The sequence below is a fragment of the Mercenaria mercenaria genome, chromosome 15 (assembly GCF_021730395.1).
Source record: "Mercenaria mercenaria strain notata chromosome 15, MADL_Memer_1, whole genome shotgun sequence".
Taxonomy (NCBI): Eukaryota; Metazoa; Mollusca; class Bivalvia; order Venerida; family Veneridae; genus Mercenaria; species Mercenaria mercenaria.
This window is the reverse complement of record NC_069375.1, coordinates 12,927,449-12,950,851: the sequence shown is the minus strand read 5'-3', so window position 1 is coordinate 12,950,851 and position 23,403 is coordinate 12,927,449. Positions and strand designations below refer to the sequence as shown.

Sequence of the window (23,403 nt, the reverse complement as noted above, 5' to 3'; positions counted from 1 at the left end):
GTTGATTACTGAAAGTATTGTAACAGTCTCAGGAAAATGTGCAGTCTCGATCGGGACTCGAACCTCGGACCTTCGGACCTTCGGCTTACCGTTCCAATGCTATGCCAGTTGAGCTACCGAGGCCATCCGATACGAGATCCGCTACAGTATAATGCTCTACCAATTTCGCTCGTTTTTTTTAAAGATAAGATATTAACTCCGACCCACCAGGTTGAATAAAACGCACAATACCACCATGGTTTGAATCTAATTTGCATTTTACATGTTTTCACGTTAACGCAATCATACGCCCGTCTTTACGGAACTATATTTCCTTAATTATAATTCATCGGTGAAATTAATTTGTTAAAACCATAAGAACATTACAGCTTGATTGAAAAACAACCGCGTGAAGATTGATACATATTTATGTCAATGTGAATGATACATTCTTGCCTGTGGGGAGTTTTAGTACCAAACACTTGTCAATCACAGGGCCGAGCTGATTGACAAGCCGTTAACAGTTATTCTTTTATTCTCTGTCTTATTAGTGTTTCATAACTGTCGCCGGTATATTTAGCCCTGTAAATATGCATGCTTTCCATGATTTATATAGGTATTTTCTTATAATTTATACACATCTTCAGCTCGCCAATCATGCGGTTGAAGTTTTCATGCGGAGAATCATTTGAATGTTACAACTTCCTATGAATATAACGCTATGGACTTTCGGAGTATATCGAGTTTTGTGAATTCGCCGGGATCCGACGGTTTACGAGTGACGCCTTCCCCGCCGGTGGAACAAACTCTCCGATGCACTGGATCAGTGATTGCGCCTGCAAAGGTAATGTGTTCTTATATAACCTGATAACTGTACAATAGAAATGTATGTGTCTTTATCACTTGAGAGGGGCCTCCTGGGTAGAGTGGTTAAAACCACCATCTGCGATCACGTGCCCTTCTCACGCATGGGTTAGAAATCTCAAAGAAGGTAGTTTGATTTTCCAATGTGCCGTCCGTGCCCGAAACTCGAACGGGTTTACTTAGCTACGGTACCTAAAAAGTCCTCACATGACCTAGTTCTTGTTAGATAGGGCACACTTTGATTTTCATTCATATTTTATTATTTTCAACAGACTAGCTGTAGATATGAACATACTTTCATTTTATGAATTATATTACTTTATATAAGCCCGGTTCAAAACAACGGACGTAATTTGGAATGGCGATGTCCGTCAGTCCGTTCGTGGACTTGTAGGTCAAGAAGGTTAAGAAGAGAAAGCCCCGGGTTCGATTCCTAGCTGGGGCCTCCGTGGCCGAGTGGTTAAGGTCGCTGACTTCAAATCACTTGCCCCTCATCGATGTGGGTTCGAGCCTCACTCGGGGCGTTGAATTCTTCATGTGAGGAAGCCATCCAGCTGGCTTACGGAAGGTCGGTGGTTCTACCCAGGTACCCGCTCGTGATGAAATAATGCACGGAGGGGCACCTGGGGTCTTCCTCCACCATTAAAGCTGGAAAGTCGCCATATGACCTATCATGTGTCGGTGCGACGTTAAATCCCCCCCCCCCCCAAAAAAAAACAAAAAAAAAAAACGATTCCTAGCTACTACTCCCATTGTAGTGTGTCCTTTGACAAGGCACTTTATCGCGATTGCCTCAGTCGGTCCAACTGTAAATGGGTACCAGCAAATTGCTGGGGATAAGGTATTACTGTTTTTAACTGTTCGTAAAAAGGGTCGCTCAAAAGCCCTACAGAGCGTATGTTCATTGTTTCACAATGTGATAGTAAATAGAATTTACCCTTTTAACATTTATGCTCGCGTCCGTCAACATCTTCGTTTCCGGACTCTCAGTCAGAAAGTGTAATAGCTTTTTTTGCAGGATGACTAAGCACTGGCAGCTTAAAGGTAGTTCCATCCCTATGGATTTTTTTGTGTATGTCGGTAGAGTAAAGTTCAAGGTCACTGTGACCTAGGGACTGAAAATGATATATGGTTTCTGAACTGATAACGTATTACATCTACGCCTTTACAATACCTGAATACCGTCTGTTGATTTGGGGTTCATTAACTCAGAGGTTAATGAGGTTAATGTCACAGGAAATTGACTTAGGTTTTGGTATATATTTTGTTTTGTTTCCGGTCTATACCCAGCAAACACACGACGTCGCAAAGACGTCTTTTTATAGTTGTTTTGGGGTCGCGACGTCGGTGACCAGAATCCGACGTTGTTCCAACGACTTTACACCGACCAAAGTCCGACGTCGCTATCCCGACGTTGTTCCAACGGCTTTACAGCGACCAAAATCCGACGTCGCTAATTCCGATGTTGTTCCAACGGCTTTAGTTTAAACTGTATTTATTTCCACAAATTGTATATACAAACATGAGTACTATATTGAAATTAACAAAGTTTGATAAAAAGACATACATCAATCAAAATAGTACAAACAAACAAACAAAGAAATTTTCAATCGAATGGATTGGAAAACAAGCTACTTAAAACTTATATGAATTCCGCTCCATAAGAAAAACAGAGGTTAGATGAAGAATAGTAACTAGGCTGTGTAAGTATGTGTGTCATGTTGTGTTAATCGGAATATGAATGTGAAAAATAAATGCATAATGCAAAGTTTTTGTGTGTGTGTGTTTTTTTGGGAAAACGGCTTTACAGCGACCAAAATCCGACATCGCTATTCCGACGTTGTAAAAACGTTGGAACAACGTCATTAGATGTACTGAAACTTTAAAATATTTCAAGCTGCAAAAATAATTTCATTGCGTGAATACTTTATTGCATTTTTGTCGTTTAGCGCTATTCGTCATGTCGTGAGGTTAGTAACATTAACCATCTAACATTAACTCGAAAGAGTTCCGTCCCATGATTTCCGACATGTGTTCGAAATTGACCAATCAAAACAGGTCTAGCTCACGTGCCTTTTTGCGGTCGTTCATGTTGTTGATCGGAGTTTTGAAAATTCGTGGAAGTATTTAAAAAGCGTCCTGTACAGATTATATGTCAAATCATGGCTTCTCCACCTGTAAGTATGTTGTTAGTTTTTACAGCAGTTATTTTGTGTCATGACGTTTTTAAAACTGTTGAAGTTAAAGCTATGACTTATATTGTCATATATTTTCGCGGTATTACCGGTAATTTGTATGTTGACATTGTTGTGCTGCATGAGGATAAATTAATAATTATGCATTTTAGGCTAGAAATGGACTTACTTAAAATATCTTGCATGCGATGAAGATCAGACTGTCAACATTTTGCAGTCTTTTACTGTTTACAGTGCAAAAAATAGTTAGAACTTTCCATAAATTATAAAGGTTTTGACAAAGGGTTTTTAGTTTATAAATTCACGTATGCTTAGTGTCTAACAGTTACATGCCATTTGTATGTTGATATCTGTCACCAAACAGCATTACTTGTTGGAAGCGGCTAGGGGTGTGGTAGTCAAACTAATTTTATGCGGGTCATGATATAGGACTAGATTAGATGGTGTTTGTAAACAAATCCGTTGTAGTTTCTATTTTTAGAACTGATAAGACAGTGAGCGGCTAGACGTCTGTGCTTTTTTTTGTAAACAGTGATGTTTTTCTAACTGCATCAATATTCTTAAAACACAGATTCTATCAATATTTTTTTTTTATCAATTCTGATCAAAATTCTATCAAGCCACCAAAAGTCTGTATATGAAAAACGTCCCAGCCCATCCCCCCTTCTGCATAATAACGTGCAATGCATTCACACCCCATCCACCATACAACAAGAAAATTTAACAGAAGTGCCAGTGTGAACAGGTTGTTCCATTATCTAAAGGCAACAGAAATATAGCCGGAACTATGCTTACTTGTCGCTGTCACCATATTGACTAACATAAAATCAACAGTTTTAACATTTTGTTTGTAGTCAAAGCCATTGCGTGACGTCACATGTTTTAGAGATTTCCTGAAAGAAATCGTGCAAAATAAGTTTAGACATGTTGAGACAGCGACAGTCAAGTTATCACACTCTCGAAACATCCTCTTACGTTGTATTTGGACATCTCCATATAATATAATTTATTATACTGCTTCACATTCGTTTGACGCCTGATGATTCTCTTCAGAAGTAACATAATAGTCCAACTAATTTGATGCGATCCTAGGAAATGTTGGGATAATTCTTTTCATATGGGCAGTATCCCCACTTGCGTCAAACACTCGAAAGACCAAAATAGTTGAAGCAATTTCCTATGAAATTTTCATCGCTGCCAACGCTTTACATGCTATAGGTTTAAATGCCGATTATTTTCAAACATTAGTCATAAATTCAAATAAACTTACATGTATTGAACGTGGATTCAATTTCTCAATGATTTATGCCAAAATTATCAAATAATATCCAAAATTACTTATTTTCTGGTGATTTAAATGTATGTACATGTATGTACTGTACACGATTAAAGTTTACAGTGTCTCAAGACATGCAAATATGCGAAAACGCAAAACCAATAACTTTACATGACTGTGTACTGTGATTTTTATTCCATTATTTTGGTCCTTCAAAGTTTTGATGTTTAGATTGCCCGTCACAAATATAAAACAATCTGAACGGCGAATTATTTTGACTAGTAACATATATGCCTCGTGCAGGAAACCTAGGATCTGTTTTACAAAGACTTTGGTATGTCTGAGTTTAGTCAGGCATAAGTTTTCATTAACCTTTACCCTGCTAAGTTTCTAAAATGAACTGATCCATCATTCCGTTTGGACAGTACCATCTATTTTTTGAAGGGGTGTTCACTGAAAATTTACTGACTGAATAGCGAACAGTGCAGACCATGATCTGCCTGCACAGATGTGCAGGCTGATCTTGGTCTGCACTGGTCGCAAAGGCAGAATCACTTGTTGCTAGTAGGCTAAAGGTTAACCGTAAACTAGTTGTGAAACTGATTCAAGGTTGTTTACATCTAAAATGCAAGACAGTAAATTCTCAAAATTTATTTTATGCATGGGTGTACTACTGTTGTGTGTGCTTAAAATGTAGATTATTACAAAGTAGCTCTAATTTGAAATTTTTTGCTGTTGACAGGTTTCCATGTTGTCTGCTGTTGGAAGAACATCTATGAGGGACTGTGAATAGAATCTTTATCTTCTGCTTATATACAACACTTACTCATGGGCCAGTGGCACAATTTCTAGCTGTACAAGGATATCATGGTGTTTGATAAGTAAGTAATATTGGAATAAAGTTTCCATAAATTTATTACCTGTTTTTTTACTTCCTCTTGAATAAAATATGCGTGAACTTAACTGAAACTCATCTGAATCGTGTTTCACAAGCATTTTTGTGCATGTTTTAAATTTAGAAGAATACTTTAAGAGAATGAAAAATAATGATTATGCAAGAGTTGTATTTGTCTTTTGTCAAGTTTTTGTTGAACCCACTTACGGTGAGCTCGATATAGTCGCCACTTTCAATGTATGTGCTTGTGTCTGTCTGATTTTGTCCGGACCATAACTTATACATGCATGAACCAATCTTGTTTATATTTGGCATGAATGTTTACCTAAGTGAGAAGGTGTGCCATGCGTAAACCCCATGTTCCTGTCTCAAAGGTCAAGGTCACAGTTAAGAGGCCTACGGTCATACTGAAGTTTGTCCAGAGCAGTTCTTCTTCATGCATGGTGGGATTTTGATGTAACTTGGCATGAATGTTTACCATTATGAGACGGAGTGTCATGCGCAAGAACCAGGTCCCTAGGTCCAAGGTCCACTTGACAGCTGGCGGGCTCAACACTCTGCTCCTTGGCATACTTGTCTTATTGAGCCCACCCGCTTAGCTCAGTAGGTAAGAGCGTTGGTCTATGGATCGCAGGGTCGTGAGTTCGATCCTCGGGCGGGGCGTATGTTCTCCGTGACTATTTGATAAACGACATTGTGTCTGAAATCATTAGTCCTCCACCTCTGATTCATGTGGGAAAGTTGACAGTTACTTGCGGAGAACAGGTTTGTACTGGTACAGAATCCAGGAACACTGGTTAGGTTAACTGCCCGCCGTTACATGACTGAAATACTGTTGAAAAACGGCGTTAAACCCAAAACAAACAAACAAACATTAATTTTTAGTGATATAGATTCAAATTGTACCTTTTTTATTAACTTTTTATCACCAAATTCATTCTGTTTCACAGGTTGATGACAATGGAACTAATGACCATGTTAACATCAGAGGAAAAGCAAACTGGGAGAAGAAAGGACAACATTGTTTTCGATCTTGAAGGGTAAATATTTAAGAAATGATATTTGATCATACTTACGTGAGAATGGTGTTAGTAAGAATAGAAATTCTAGCATTTGAATGAACCCGTCCAATGTATTCAGGGCTCCAGAAATTTTGAAAACTCAGTATGTCCGAAATGAATTCACGACATCGGCGCTATCCCACCCACTGTATTACCGTATAAACTTTGTGATAAAGTAAAGAAATTAGTATGTCATGCATTAAAAATGATACATCGTCACCTTACCATACATTTAACTTTATACATAATTCTAATATGTGTGATCATTAGTTTTTAACAAAACGTTTAAGTTTACATGTGTGTTAAAATGTATATTTTCAGCCTGCGTAGACATAGGACCAGGAAGGGGAGCTAGGAGTGGGAGAAGTGCCTGTGACTGATATATGCACTATCAGATAGAAATCCAGTTCAAAAGGAAATCTGAAATAGTGAAATAGCAGAAATCATGACTTACATACTGTATAATCTGCTCTAAAACACAAACATTTGAATTTAAAATGTGTTAAATGCAAAACAGTTCTACTTACAAAATGAATCTTTCAGTAAATTCTAAATGCAGCTGAAAAGTGATATACATGAAATGTGTGAAAACAGTGCAGGTTAAGTTTGATTTTTTGTTGTATACAAAACTGAAGAACTTGTATCCAATTCATTTTCTGGATGCACAGTGTTATTGGAATTTTTTTCAGATAATTTAAAATTCTACAAGGTGAAGAAATTTCAAATAGTAACTCAAGAAAAAAAGTTTGCACAATGAATTGTTTTTCAAAAATTTGCAGTTGTTTGTTCATTGTTTTGCCAGTCCATTACACTTAAACTTTACTTTATTTATTCTTAATATTTTTGTGAATGGATTAGATTACTCATTCACAAGGCAAAATCAAGAATTTGTTGGTTAAGGTTAATGTTGTCTCAAGTTAAGTGATGGGCAGGCTTTATCCATTTGTAGTGATTTTGAGAATAATTAAAATAATTTGTCACATAAATCAATATTAAATGACCTGGCTGAAAGTTATATATGAAAAAAAAATGTATTTTGTTCAGATTGTTCTACATAGAACTTTTTTGCAAGATTTTTTATTAAAATCATTTTCGGAAACTGCATAAAAGATGCCGCAATTGGACCTTTATAACTTTACTATTTGAACTATAAGAATATCTATCCTACTCTATACGGCATCAGCTTTGCGTCACACCTTGGTTAAGTTTTTGGTACCAGTTTACATTTTGGCAAAACCTTTGTGGATAAAGGTTTGAAACTTTCAACACTTGTTATCATCACCATATCCAATTTTAGGCAAGGGCACATAACTCTATCAAGGACTTTTGCTGAATTAGGGTACTTTTTATTTCCTACTAGTTCATATTTTGTGTAAACTGTTTGACATATGACATTGAAACTTTTATCACTTGATTATTATTATACCATAGTCTGTATCTGTAGGTAAGAGTACATAACTCTTACAAGTATTTTGGCTAAATTATGACTCTTTTTGGACTTGGAAATTGGTACAATTTCTTACCAGTCCATGTTTTGTGAAAACTGTTTGATGTGTGGCTTTGAAACTTTGAACACTTGTTTATTATATGATCGCCATCTGTAAGTAAGTGTTCATAACTCTGTCAACTATTTTGGCTGAATTATGGCCTTTTTGTACTTAGAAATTGGTTCAGTTTGCGTACAAGTACGTGTTTGTCAAAACTATTTGACATATGGCTTTGAAACTTTGAACACTTACTTACTATCATGATTTCCATCTATAGGCAAGAGTAGATAACTCTGTCAACAAGTTTGGATAAATTATGGTCTTTTTTGGAGTTGGAAGTTGGTTCAGTCAAACTTATTGGAATGATTAAGCAAGATATTCCATTAAATAACAATAAATCTTGTGCAGAATGTAGTTTACTAAATTTGAAATATTGCAGAAAATCTTCATTCCTGTTGCATTTTTACCAATATCTAAATTTTATTCTCAACCGTTTTAGATCACATTTCTGTGTCAAATACACATTCTCTGCTAAACTTTTTGAAAGGAAGATGTTGAAAAATTTCACCCAAACTGTGGGTGAGTAACTTTAAGATTTTAGCTAGACTGTACAAACTATATGCAGAGCTATCCTACTTGTTTTCTGTCAGCATCTAAGATCAGATTTCACAGACCGAAGTGTGGTATCGAACCAGTATTTCTTGAATTATTTAAAGGAATTTTAGGCAGTTTCACTCATTTATGGCTATTATTCAATGCATTTTGTTCAAACATAAAGTAATTGTGTAGGGATAACGCATGTTTTTCGTGCTACAACATCTCCAGAATCCCGAGGGATTGGTTGGTACCCAAGCCAGGTACCAATGATTCCCGAGGGATTCTGTAGATGTTATAACACGAAAATAACATGCGCTAACGCTATTCTGGCATAAAACGCAAAACCAAGTAAATGAATATATTGTCCCTCAATGTCATTAAATTCCCATGAAATGCGCGGTAAAGTTTGTTTTATCACGTTCACGTCATTTCCTTTTGAATTATTCGTTTTGGGGCCGTAATACGTTTACGCTTTGCCACGGAACGCGCATAAATAAAAAGGTGTTACAAAAGCATGTGAGCGTGAGAATCTCTCTGTTAACACACGTTTTCTCTCCTGTTAAGACACCCCCGAAAAGTGACAATAACAGCAGTTTTATGCTAGAATTCAAGATAATGTTTCTTCACTTAGTATCAAGTTTTAAAATAGTTAAACATGCTGCTTCTATGACAGCTCTTGTTTTTATATGCTATGACACTTTATTACATTCAAGCAAAATGGTTGCCCATTTCCACAAGTGTTTATCGTTGTATTCATTGATGAAATATTTTGTTAAAAAGCTATTGAATAGTCGATTGACTGTTGCTGTCCCTGAACAGCTCTTTTTACAGATTACATGCATCAACAAAATTTATTTTTGATTGAATGGTATATGTACTTTTTAATAAAAACATTTCAGTTGAATCATATTTAGTATGTTTTCTTACTAGACCCAGTATGTTAAGATAAGTCTTGTGACTATTCTGTTATTCAGTACACTTTTGTTTAAAACCATAGACTGTTGGGTTTTTTTTGTGCTTTTAGACGAAACAACATTGAGAAAAGATGTCATTCAAATGTAAAAAATACATCTTTCCAAAGTTGTGAAAAATATGTCGTTCCAACACTGCAAAAGACGTCAAAACACCTTACACAATCAAAGAAAAAACTACGTCTTTCAAACGTTGTGAAAAAGACGTCTTTCCAAGGTGACAAAAAAGACGTCAACGCACCTTTCATTATCAACCAAAAAACAACGTTTGTCCAACGTTGAGAAAAAGACGTCTTTCCAACGTTGTGAAAAAGACGTCAACACACCTTTCATTATCAACCAAAAAACAACGTCTTTCCAACGTTGTGGACAAGACGTCTTTCCAACGTTGCAAAAAAGACGTCTTTCCAACGTTGTGACAAGACGTCAACGCACCTTTCATTATCAACCAAAAAACAACGTTGTTACAACGTCAGGAAAAGACGTCATAACAACGTTGTAACAACGTGGTGTGTTTGCTGGGTAGGTATATTAGCTACAGCTTCCAAAGTAAGGGCCACTTGAAGAGAATCCCTATTGTTTTGGGGTCTAAAAGTTTAAGTTCTAGGTCACAGTATCCAGGACACTGAAAATGGTAAGCTTTCTTGATGAGCTCCCCAAATCTCTACATCAAGCACTCCCTACGTACTTTCCTCCACCAAACTCCAAACTGATTAGTAGTTGATTTCATCTTTTCTTTTACCCAAAGTTAGTAATGTTTAGTTTGAAGAGTCGGGACTCGAACTCACGACCCCTGGTTTCGTAGCCAGACTGTGTTACCTATTGACCACTGCGTCCACTCTCGTCCTTCACTGCTGTACTATCTGTTCGTTTGTTGTAACATGCTTAATATTACTTCATTTTAATGATATTGACTTAAACTTATTTTAAAGAAATATATTCAAATACATCTTCAGAAAACTTAATAATCATAGATTAACTAGAATATCTGTATTCTTTGTATTTCCATGATGGTAATTATACATGATTTGCATGAAAAAAAGAGAATTACAAGTATCAAGATACAAACTGACAGTGATGAATTTTAAGGTTCAAGTAAAGTCTTTTTAAACCATCCCTCGGGTGATTGTTTGTTTTAGTTTTTACGCCGCATAGGCCTTGGTCTATCATAAAGAATACACCAAATTATTTATAATAAATAGAAGAAACTATTAAGACAGGTTATTCACTTTTGGACAACACATTTTGTCTTATACCACATGGGCTTTGACTGTTCATGTTCTATTTTGTAGAAGATATCAAACTTCTTTTTCAAAAGTATTTTGTCATTACCTTTCTTATCATTGTGCGTCTAGCGTGTTTGTCCAGGTACTCCGAGTGGGGGGGGGGGGGGGGGGTTGAAAGTGTTACAAACCGTGTACACATTGCAAAATGAAAGTGAAAGTAGAGCTGTCAAATTGACAAAAAACTGCAGTATTTCAACAAATATAAAAGTAAACTATTTTTCATTTCCCGGAGTACCTAGATAAGTATGTAAGACACACATCGAAAACAAATTTAGAGAAAAAATATGTTTGAAAAAGAAGTTTGATATTTTGTACAAAATATACTGTTGACAGTTGAAGAACATGTTTTGTAAGACAAAATACATATTACCAAACAAGGTGACCTCTATATAAAGTATTTTCTACTTCTTCTGAACAACTCCCTATATCCCTATATATATGTTATGAATATTATGGGTCTGTCGGGTATAATTGCCAAAATAAAAATTTACACACGGGGTGGTCTCAAACACTTTACATGAACCTTAAGCCAAGACATTGTGTTTCGTGTCTAAATATTTTATTGAATGTATGTAGCTGTTTGCACAGTATTCGATATATTAAGTCGTGTTTAGTCAACACCTATCTACGTTTTTTAGCTCATCTGATTTTTTGAAAAAAAATGATGAGTTATTGTCATCACTTGAGCGGTTGTCGGCGTCGGCGTCTGCGTCGGCGTCGGCGTCTGCGTCGGCGTTGCCTGGTTAAGTTTTATGTTTAGGTCAGCTTTTCTCCTAAACTATCAAAGCTATTGCTTTGAAACTTGGAATACTTGTTCACCATCATAAGCTGACCCTGTAAAGCAAGAAACATAACTCCATCTTGCTTTTTGCAAGATTTATGGCCCCTTTTGTACTTAGAAAATATCAGATTTCTTGGTTAAGTTTTATGTTTAGGTCAACTTTTCTCCTAAACTATCAAAGCTTTTACTTTGAAACTTGGAATACTTGTTCACCATCATAAGCAGACCCTGTACATCAAGAAACATAACTCCATCTTGCTTTTTGCAAGAATTATTGCCCCTTTTGGACTTAGAAAATCAGTTTTCTTGGTTAAGTTTTATGTTTAGGTCAGCTTTTATCCTAAACTATCAAAGCTATTCCTTTAAAACTTGCAACACTTGTTCACCATCATAAGCTGACCCTGTACAGCAAGAAACATAACTCCATCCTGCTTTTTGCAGGATTTATGGCCCCTTTTGGACTTAGAAAATATCAGATTTCTTGGTTGAATATTATGTTTAAGTCAACTTTTCTCATAAACTATCAAAGCTATTGCTTTAAAACTTGCAACAGTTTTTCACCATCAAAAGTGGACACTGTACATCAAGAAACATAACTCTATCCTGCTTTTTGCAAGAGTGATGGCCCTTTTTAGACTTAGAAAATCATGGGTAGGACAATATTTCTATTATACAAAAAAAATCAGACGAGCGTCAGCACCCGAAAGGCGGTGCTCTCGTTTGAAACTATACTGAAAAGAGATTGAACACATTAATTCAGGGTAGGCCTAATTTGTCCACCTGCCAGTTTTCAATATAGCTGTATCATACAAGTATTATCAGATTGATTTTGACGAAGCGTCTATGGGAGGAAAAAATAGGTCACTAGGTTATGGTGGGTCTTTAACATGTCCAGCATCCGCACCGACCATACTGCGACATTATGGGATGATCAGTTGCGTTGTGGTTTAAACATGGTTTTTAGTTTGGGTTAAGCATCGTTCTTCATCAGTATTTCTGTTATGTAAAGCTAACCTGAATAAAATATGTTTAAACTAAACTAACCTGTCCTCCGAATGTAGCTGCCAACTTCTACACATATGGCGGACGAAATGACGTATGACACAATGTTTTCATGGAGAACTTACCGGGGAGTCAAACTTACAATCAATAGATCTGAGCTCTCCCTATTGAGCTAAGCAGGCACGCTTACAAATGAGGCTAACTTTTACTTCCCTGAGAACTACCAAATTATGCTACGTTAGGCGGAGCTCGTATTCCAAACGCTTCAGAAGGCATTAATTTACAATTAAAAATAAAGTCAAAACAAACATATTTTTCTGGAAGTTGTTATGTTATGTATACGTTTGTCGGTGTCATTTTTTACAAGAAAGGCTTCAAAAATTGCTTTTTCATTGAAAAACTTTCCAATACCGTTTCAGAAGGATATAACAGAATATGATTTTGTAATTTTAAGATACTGTAACTGAATTTTTGCCCTAACTATTTGTGTCAGTGTGACGTTAAAGCTACTCGCCCACAGTTTGGGTGAAATTCCCGAGCCCATCCACTTAGCTCAATGGTGAGAGCACAGTAGTGAGTTCAAGCCCTGGGCGTGACGATTTGATAAAAGACATTGTGTCTGAAATCATTCGTCCTCCACCTCTGATTCATGTGGGGAATTTAGCAGTTACTTGTGGAGAACAGATTTTTACTGGTACAGAATCTAGGAACACTGGTTAGGTTAACTGCCCGCCGTTACATAACTGAAATACTGTTGAAAAACGGCGTTAAACAAACAAACATGTTCATTCCCACCCAATTTGACATTGAATGTATATATGACACTGAAAAATGATAAAGTGTGTGAAAATAAAAGTTAGGTGTTGGTAAAAATGCGAGAAGAATGTAAATTTTCTGCATTTTTTGCAACGATGGTCGAGCTATTTTTTAAAATTGGTATACACTATCCAGATTGTCTTTCGTGCCTAAAATAAAAACTGGAGGTTGAAGCTGAATCATGTTTAAAACATATGTTAAGTCTTAAAGTTAGGATCTTATTTTCTGTTCAGTTTGAGTAAACATTTTATGGTTTCATATACAATGCAAATCATGCCTTGTTATCAAACATTTAGCCTTGATATGTTCACCGTATTATGTAGGTTCTGGTACAATATAAATTACATTTCTCCCATCTATTTTAACAGTTGAAGGCCAAACCTAATTGTGAGGGATGCCGTAAAATCATACACGACCGTTGGTTGTTGAGTGTCGGAGAGGAGATGTTTCACATGTCGTGCCTGCGTTGTTGTATGTGCCTCCGCACGCTTGATAATCAAACGTCCTGCTTTGTCAGAGATAAACAAGTCTATTGCAGATATCATTACCAAAGGTATTTCTATTTTAATTTCGTTCCATTTGAATAAACAAATCTAGTCAACAGAGTGATAAACCGCATGTAAATATAAATTGGTTTTCTGTCGATATGTCAGATTTGTTGTGTAGTTCTATGGCTTGTTATTGCTCAGTAACTAAAACATTTTTTTTATTTAACGTCGCACCGACACATATGATAGGTCATATGGCGACTTTCCAGCTTTAATGGTGGAGGAAGACCCCAGGTGCCCCTCCGTGCATTATTTCATCACGAGCGGGGACCTGGGTAGAACACCGACCTTCCGTAAGCCAGCTGTATGGCTTCCTCACATGAAGAATTCAACGCCCCGAGTGAGGCTCGAACCCACATCGATGAGGGGCAAGTGATTTGAAGTCAGCGACCTTAACAACTCGGCTACGAAGGTCCGTATGTATTTCTGACTCCAATAATGTCAGTGACTTGTGACAAACATTGTAACAATTCTTTCTGTACATGTCGATGTGGAGACTCTAAGCAATAAATTTTATTATTTTCAAACAACAATGTACAACACTGTACTTAGAGATAGGATTTCTTTGTTGCTTTCTTTTAAAAATATACACGTGTTTATGACCCTATTGACATTATCACTGGATCAACCATCGTATATATTCTACGGCTTAAGAATAATTCACATACCCTGCTAACTGACCACGGCTAGCGCCATAGTGACTGTCAAAGCTGACAACTCTAGGGATTCGAACATTTATTTTCCAAATAAAAACTCCTCCACTGCATCTCTGAAGCAGTATTTGGATTTATGTGAATGCAATATATTCAGTATTCATTCACTTCAAATTTCAGATACTATTTCTGTTTTTTTCAGCCGCTTTGCTCCAAAATGTGCGGGATGCAGTGAACCGTTGCAGCCATCGGACTGGGTTCGAACAGCACGTGAATCAGTCTACCATTTGGATTGCTTTTGTTGTCAAGTTTGCAAGCGGAAGTTATCTACGGGTGACACATGCGCAATGAGACCGGACGGTGTTATGTGTGTCGATCACTGTGATGGGCCGTCTACTCCCGATGACGACAGCGTTTCAGGTATTTCCTAATTTCCTGGTCCGGTAAATAAATACTTAATGCCGTTATATGTATTTTGTTTTCCGTCGCCTTTATTTACCATATGCTTTCCTCTGCCGTAATTCTGTTCTGGCAGAATCGCTATAATAATATATTTATTTCTATCACCTTAATGCGTCTGTTGGGGTGTATCGTTAAGCAAACGTGAAACAAGAAACACCAAAACTAACAAAAATACAAAAACAAAACTCGAACATGAAAAGTCACATTCAAAGAACGCAGCCATCAAACAACATTCCTTATATCTGTGGGCGAACGTTGAAATGTTACACACGTGCACATAGACTGAGCATACACCACACTGGCCATAGCTTTATCAGATCAAGTGGTTCCAACGTTGTTTGAGCGGTGAATTTTACGCCGATCAGATGGAGAAATATGGCCGATACTACAAATTTCCGGTATTGTAAGTATGATTGAAAGGAATTTCTACCCGTTAAATAACGAATCAAATGAAAACGATGGGTGCACCTGGAGCGCAAATGTGTCTATGTTTTAGCACATGTGTCTTTTTAGCTGAGATTTGTGCAGTTTATTCAAACACTTCTGTACAGTCCGGCGGGGGAAGGAGATTTTTGACAGTTTTTGACAATATCGCCTCAAATATAGTGTTTATCGGGAGAAAGTAACTGTTAAAACACTTTTTATGTAAAGGGCTACCTCTTAAAACAAAGCGTGTGTATTTTCATAGAATTATTCAGGGTTGGTTCTGAACAATCGGCCGAAAACCTAATACAACGCCGTTTCGAGTGGGTCGCTATGCAACGCAATCAAGTGGATACCGTTCTATGTCTTTCTTGCGAAGTCTTATCCGTCTTAAAAACAGTCATTACTTTCAAAGCCTAACAATGAATAAATTACTTTGGAGAGTTTTATATCATCATAATGATCCCGCCATTTCTAATATATTGTACTTTTACATTTTTATGCTCGCTTAACATTTAACATATTTTTTGCGGACATTGTCAAAAAACATCAACACAAAAACATAAAGCAAGGATGAACATCGAACAATATCATTAAGTAAATAATAGTATTAGTTCGTTAAAACAAGAACCAGTTCACGGATATTTATCTCCTCCGCGAATGGTACTGAACAGCATACCAAAAGTGGGTTGGCTCTCAATCCTCGTAAATCAGTATAGTTACAGTTGGTTACTTTTAGTCCCTTAAAACCAATACATCGAGATTTCATTACTGGTTTTTTTGTGCATTTAAGCTGTTCATACAAAATAAATAAAGTTTGACCCATGATAAAAGTATTGATCAGTTGTTTGTATATATTTTCATTCATATTCCTGGTGAAACGTTCATTTATTTTCAGAGAGATAAATCACAGAGACCGTTAAAATTGGCCAGGGAAAAGGCAAGATTTTATTTGTCCTCCATAAAACAGAAACGATGTAATAAAATTTTATGGTCGCCGTTTAAAAATGAAAATACAAATGAAATACAGACACCAATGAAAAAATGAAAAAAGTTTTGTCGGAGACAGTTAAATAGTACAACTGTAACACGTCTCTCTTAGTATTGCTAGTCCGTTTATTTTCTTTCATTGGTGTCTGTATTTCATTTGTATTTTTGTTTTTTAAAAGGCGACCATAGAGGTTTATTACGTTGTTTCTGTTTTATTGAGGACAAATAAAATCTTGTCTTTTCCCTGGCCAATTTTAACGTTCTCTGTGATTTATCTCTCTGAAAATAAATGAACGCTACACCAGGAATATGAATGAAAATATGTACAAAAAACTGATCAATACTATTTCATGGACCAAACTTTATTTATTTTGTAAGAACAGCTTAAATGCACAACAAATCAGTAATGAAATCGCCATGTATTGGTTTTAAGGGACTAAAAAGTAACCAACTGTAACTATACTGATTTACGAGGATTGTTCAAATATGAATGCATCTAGAACGTTATCTCGCTCAATAATGCGAAAATCACGAGGAAATTAAGATTATTGGGTAGATAAATATGTTAGCTTTACATTGATACCACACCCATTAAAATCCGTTCACTTTAGCTGTGTCTATTGCTCGCTAAACATTGCCTACTCGTGTATACTAATACAAAAATGATTGCAAGAAGGTCAGCGTACGCCGTTGAAATACGGTCCTATATTAAGAATCGTTGTATTCTTGGCATAGGGTGTAAAGACATTTTTGATGAAATATGTTCTGTTTATGGGCATAATGAAATATCTTTTTCGACAGTTTTTCGTTGGTTTAAGAAATTCAAATGTGGGTTAGTTTCAACAGAAGATGCACCACATGGCCCTCGGCCGAAAACAACAACGTCTGCCAAGATGGTTGCTAGAGTGAAAGAAATAGTTGCTACTGATGCAAGATACACCGCTAGGCAAATAGCTAGTATGGTTGGCATCTCATTAGGAGCAGCTCATACAATTCTGAAACGTAATTTGAAAATGATCTGTGCTAGATGGATTCCCCATCTGTTGACAGATGAGCAGAAAAAGGCACGCGTGCAATGCGCAAACTTGTTGCTTAAACAGTTTCCAAATTACAATGCACGGTCTTTCGCAAATGTCGTCACAGGTGACGAGACATGGGTTCACTTTTTTGAGCCCAAACGAAAGATTCAGAACAAAATATGGGCAACAAAGTCTGGCAAAAGACCATGCATTGCAAAGCGGACCATGAGTGTCAAGAAGGTAATGTATGCCATATTCTTCACAACTCAGGGTCTTGCCATTCAGGTTGCTGTACCTAAAGGCAAATCCGTAAATGCGAAGTTTAACAAGACTAAAGTTCTTCGAAAACTAAAGAAATATTTCAAAACTCGAAGACCCGGAACTGGTTTGGCCAATGTCAGATTGCTACATGAAAATGCGTCATCGCACAGGACGTCTATTGTACAAGACTTTCTGAAGCAGGAAAAGGTTGTTGTGCTCCCTCCATCACCCTCCTTATTCGCCTGACCTTGCCCCGTGTGACTTCTTTTTGTTCCAAAGGCTCAAAAATACCTTTCTGGTCGAAACTTTGTGCAGCGCAAACACCTCGGTTCTGCAATATTCCAGTGTCGTCATAGTATACCTAGAAAAGACTATGAAAATGCCTTCAAGGATTGGATTAGAAGACTGAAACTTTGCAAGTCTGTTGGAGGTGAATACTTCAAGGGGACCAAATAAAATTTTCATTGAAATCTATCAAGGATACATTTTTATGTGCTTAGATGCATTCATATTTGAAAAATCCTCGTAAAGAGTCAACCCGCTTTTGGCATGCTGTTCAGTACCATTCGTGGAGGAGATAAATATCCTTGAACTGGTTCTTGTTTTTACGAACTATTACTATTATTTACTTAGCAATATTGTTCGATGTTCATCCTTGCTTTATGTTTTTGTGTTGATGTTTTTGACAATGTCCGCAAAAATATGTTAAATGTTAAGCGAGCATAAAAATGTATTATATATATTTAGTACAAGACATTAGAAATGGCGGGATCATTATAATGATATAAAACTCTCTAAATTTATTCATTGTTAGGCTTTAATGACTGTTTTTAAGACGGATAAGACTTTGCAAGTAAGACACAGAACGGTATCCACTTGATTGCGTTGCATAGCGACCCACTCGAAACGGCGTTGCATTAGGTTTTCGGCCGATTGTTCAGAAACAACCCTGAATAATTCTATGAAAATACACACGCTTTGTTTTAAGAGGTAGCCCTTTACATCAAAAGTGTTTTAACAGTTACTTGCTCCCGATAAACACTATATTTGAGGCGATATTGTCAAAAACTGTCAAAAATCTCCTTCCCCCGCCGGACTGTACAGAAGTGTTTGAATAAACGGCACAAATCTCAGCTAAATAGACACATGTGCAGAAACATAGACACATTTGCGCACCAGGTGCACCCATCGTTTTCATTTGATTCGTTATTTAACGGGTAGAAATCCCTTTAAATCATACTTACAATACCGGAAATTTGTAGTATCGGCCATATTTCTCCATCTGATCGGCGTAAAATTCACCGCTCAAACAACGTTGGAACCACTTGATCTGATAAAGCTATGGCCAGTGTGTACACGTACAGCAATAAAGCACAGCTGAAACAAACTGGCAGACAGGACATACAGACGTATTTCAAAAAATATCTTATTGTAGTTCTGCGAGGTGGTCACTTTTCCAGCTTGACGACACGCCAATATTACAGTCACTTAAATGAGTAAAGATATAAAATTCGGGTCGAACATAAGACATGTAACTACATAAAGCAAATGCTTCCCACGATCAATGATGGCACCGCTTTAACCTAGCTAATACAGAACGTATCTTTTGTATAATATAAAAGAGTTTTTGACAGCGCAAAAGTACCTGTAATATGTAGAAAAATTACCAGTCCGAAGTAACTGACCAGCATAGGACTTAACATAAAGTAACAGTTATCATTCATTTTTAGCTCGACTATTCGAAGAATAAGTAGAGCTATCCTACTCACCACGGCGTCGGTGTCGGCGTCGGCGTCACACCTTGGTTAAGTTTTTCGCATCAGTCCACATTTTGACAAAATCTTTTGAGATAAAGCTTTGAAACTTTCTACAGATGTTTACCATCACAATGTCCAGTTTTAGGCAAGAGTACATAACTCCATCAAGGATTTTGGCTGAATTATGGCCCCTTTTAACTTGAAATCTTGGCTTTAAAATATGGCCTTAAAAACTTTATTCACTTGTTTGTTAAATCAGTCTCTATCTGTAGGCAAGAGTACATAACCCTGTCTCCTAATTTGGCTGAATTATGGTCCTTTTTGGACTTGGAAATTTGTTCAGTTTTCGTACAAGTTGGTGTTCTGTCAAAACTATTCGACATGGGGCATTGAAACTTTGAACACTTGTTTATCATCACGATTTACATCTGTAGGCAGCCACTTGTTTACCATCATAGTCTACATATGTAGGCAAGACAACATAACTAGGACAAGAACTTTAGCTCAGTCATGGCCATTTTTGACATAGAACTTGTTTAGTTAAGTTTCCCATACCATTCCATATTTTGTCTAAACTGTTTGATATATGGCTTTGAAACTTTGAACACTTGCTTACCATCATGGTCACACAATGTCATATTGTGCAAGTCTTATCCAAATCCACAAATACAGGTACATTGTTCGTCTTATCTGTTATTTTTCTTTTGTCTGAAAATCTCTGATAATATTTTGACCACATACTTCCATAAATTCTTCAAATAGTCGAGCGTACTGTCAAAAGACAGCTCTTGTTCTATTACTTCTGTAGTCATTCATACTACTATACGACCTGAACTACGTCCGAGGCAGGGCTGTTCTGTTATATGATCCTTTTACAACTTATATCATTTTCAGTATCCTCGGTGGACTCGGACTGCCGGGGATCAGAGTCGGACGAGAGGACTATAAGCGGCAAGAGGCCGAGAACCAGTTTCACACAAGCTCAAACCAAAATACTACAAGAAAATTTCAGAAGAAATACAAACCCATCACCAGAAGAGATGGAAAGAATCGCAGACATGACAGGTCATCCGAGAAAAACAGTGATGGTAAGCTGACTGAGATCATTTACAGTTGGTTGTGCTTGTACGTTCTGCAATTTAATAAAGTTGGTAAAGAAGCACATATAGGAAATTATGAAGATTACATTACTCGTCCTCCGTTGCAGAGTACTTATGGTCGCTGACTTCAAATCACTTGCCCCGCATTGATGTGGATTCGAGCCTCACTCGGGGCGTTGAATTCTTCATGTTATGAAATGCTCGAAATACTGACAATAAGTTCATAATGTTCATCTGTAAAAAAATAGAAATTCGGAAAAATTCTTTACAGTTTTCCTACCAGCTGAAACTTTACTTCGGAAAATATATAATGTTTGCACGAGAACCTTTGACATAGATGTTGAGATTGCTAACTCCCCTTCCTCAAAACTTGTGTCATTGGCAGGTATTTCTATCAAAGTGCCCGCTGATGCCAGAAACAATATTCGGAATGAGTTCCTAGATGTTAGGTTATTTCTTGGGTTAAATTTGGAAGTCTTAACAAATTAGGTCTTACATTTTAAGATTCAAGTTTCTATTTCTAATAGTCTAAAAGTCAATAAACAACCCATGAGGACACCATATTTTAATATGCAGCTACGTTACCAATCTAGCAACGATCAACTGGTCTGTAATTTTCTAAGCTGTATCAGTCTAGCAGATATTCAATTTCTACGTTAGATACTCATGTCTTTAACATCCGCCAGCTAATAAGGCATGTTACAAAATGTCAAACACGTTTCATATAAAGAATATGCCGATTTTTAAAGGCAGTGACATTGTTTTTCAGATATGGTTCCAAAATGCACGTGCAAGAAACAAAAAGTTACTTCTGAGTGGCGGTGTTTCGACTGCAAACCAGACAAAGAAGACAGGTATATACATGTAAAAGTATTTGTCAGTGACTTCGATAATGTTTATATTACTTTTTACTGTTTGATACTGCATATCTGTAACAGAAATTTTCGCGAATTCCTTAATTTTCAATATCCAGATATAAGTTACAGATTTGTGTTGATCACTCTTCAGGGCGGTAACAGGATCGTTTTTTATTTTATGCACTTTGGTTGAAAAATATTGATAGTCATCTCTATCATACCAGCAAGGAGACGACTAGACTAGTCTAGGAGACGACTGAAACTATTATACTAGGAGCCGAAAGTTCGATCCGCGTGAAATATGCGAGAGAACGTTTTCAAGGGAGTGTATATTTACTTTATAATTTACTACTAGACAAAATTGAACATTCCTGTCAATTAGTGAATTTGCTAGTCCTTCCAGGTCGTGTCGGTCAAAGAGGGAAGAGAACATCAAAGGTCTAGCACATATATTGGAAAACTCTTTTTGCCACGACAGTATCAGTATTGTTAATTACTTGCAAGTGGAATAAAAACTAATTTTACTTCCTTTTATTTTCAGGTACCTGTCATTGGATCGCAAATCCCTGTAGTCCGGGCACTATTCCATTTTCGGAATAGCTACTGATACCGAAATGTTTTCAGCTGTTCACTATTATTGTTTTCTCACAGTTCATTTTTTCATCTGTTAAATAAAAATGTTATAAAAAGAAACGATTTCTGTTTTTGTTAAATCCATCCGCTGTAGAATTTCTGTTCGAACACATTACATGCTTTATACAACGAGGTCCTCTTTGACCTGCACAAATGTGATAAAAATTCATTTCATTTGACGTCAACTGTTTGATTTTCATATTCCGTATTTATAAATACTTGCTGTAAATACATGGACACTTATACAATGTAAAATTCTGTAAAAATGAAGAAAGAAGCCATTTTAAGCTTTGAGACCGTTTTAGATATATTACACCGAAATCGGAACGAGACCGGAATTTTGAGGATTAGGTTACCATATTGTATCATGCATTTGATTTCGGTTTCGGTTTCAGTTTCGGCGTAAATATCTGAAAACATCACCTTATTTTCTTCTAATATGTCAAACGGTCATTCTCATATTCTCGTCAACGAAGTTTTTAACGTGTGCTGTGTGGTAGATAGGGGAGAGGATATAGGGTTGGGGTGTGTCATTTTTCGCCCGCCCGTCTGTACAGCTTTCTATTTTTTGTCTCTGTCCGTCCGTCTTACCGTCCGTCCGCCCAAGATGCTACAAAACTGTATAATCAAATTTGTGAAACTTGGCAGGGATATTGCATGCTTATAGCATGAAGTTGCATACCTATGATTTTTTTTGCTAGGAATTTTAGCATGAGCAGAATTAAGTCTATTTCTAAAACAAAAATTGGCAAGTTTGAAATGGCGTCGCGCATAACTCGCTATTAAAGAGCTAGATCTAGACTTTCAAAACTTAGCAGGTATTTGTTCACATGATGAATGTTCCTCGGGTGTCATTTGCCGCCTTTTTTTAGCTCCACTACTCTGAGTATAGGGGGGTTATTCTACTCGCTCCGGCGTCGGCGTGAGCTTTCTTGGTTAAATTTTGTCGGCAACCTTTGTTTTTCTTTGTTACTATTGCTTATATCTTATTGTGACTTAACTTAAACATTGTCCAGCATACAAACAAAATATGTGCAGGGGCTAGGCCCATTATTCCCAAGGCCAAGGTCACCTGTGACCACCTGCTTTATGACATTAGTATCTGTCTAGGTCAGTTCTTCTTCATAGCTGATTTGAAGATTTTGCCTGTGAAGAATGTGACAGGAAGTTTCACAAATCAATAAGAAGGTGATTTGGGATAAAAGAGCGTTTAACATTCAAGTAAAAATATAAAAACCACATGTGATATAAGGTTACTGAATTCGAACACAAACTAGACTACGATGGACTACGGAATCGTGTTTAGCTAATGTCTTGTGGCAGAACGCACGACATTCCGACACGACGCTCGACACACGATACGACGGGCGACAATATGAAACGACATTAAGGCGATCTTGTGACGCGCTATAACATCTTTTCTTTCCATATGTAAGATAACTTCATAAGGTAACACTCTTTTAAGACAGAGTATCGATATTTACAAATAA

General features: G+C 36.8%; 1 protein-coding gene and 1 long non-coding RNA gene across 3 annotated transcripts; both read left to right on the top strand.

The window, feature by feature from the left end:
* Positions 1–555: 555 nt before the first annotated feature.
* LOC123560009 (LIM/homeobox protein Awh-like) lies at positions 556–21,976 on the top strand. Its single transcript, XM_045352232.2, has 6 exons — positions 556–823; positions 13,579–13,763; positions 14,614–14,831; positions 20,218–20,411; positions 21,193–21,277; positions 21,822–21,976. The coding sequence occupies exons 1-6, from the start codon at positions 701–703 to the stop codon at positions 21,878–21,880; spliced, it is 864 nt and encodes a 287-aa protein (XP_045208167.2). The 5' UTR covers positions 556–700; the 3' UTR covers positions 21,881–21,976.
* On the top strand, positions 2,704–9,258 carry LOC123538545 (uncharacterized). 2 transcript variants are annotated; one of them, XR_008367337.1, is made up of 4 exons: positions 2,704–3,024; positions 5,057–5,195; positions 6,160–6,249; positions 6,592–9,258. It is a non-coding gene; the product is annotated as an uncharacterized LOC123538545 (long non-coding RNA). The 2 variants fall into 2 exon arrangements; XR_008367336.1 differs by having other exon boundaries at positions 2,729–3,020.
* Positions 21,977–23,403: the final 1,427 nt, after the last annotated feature.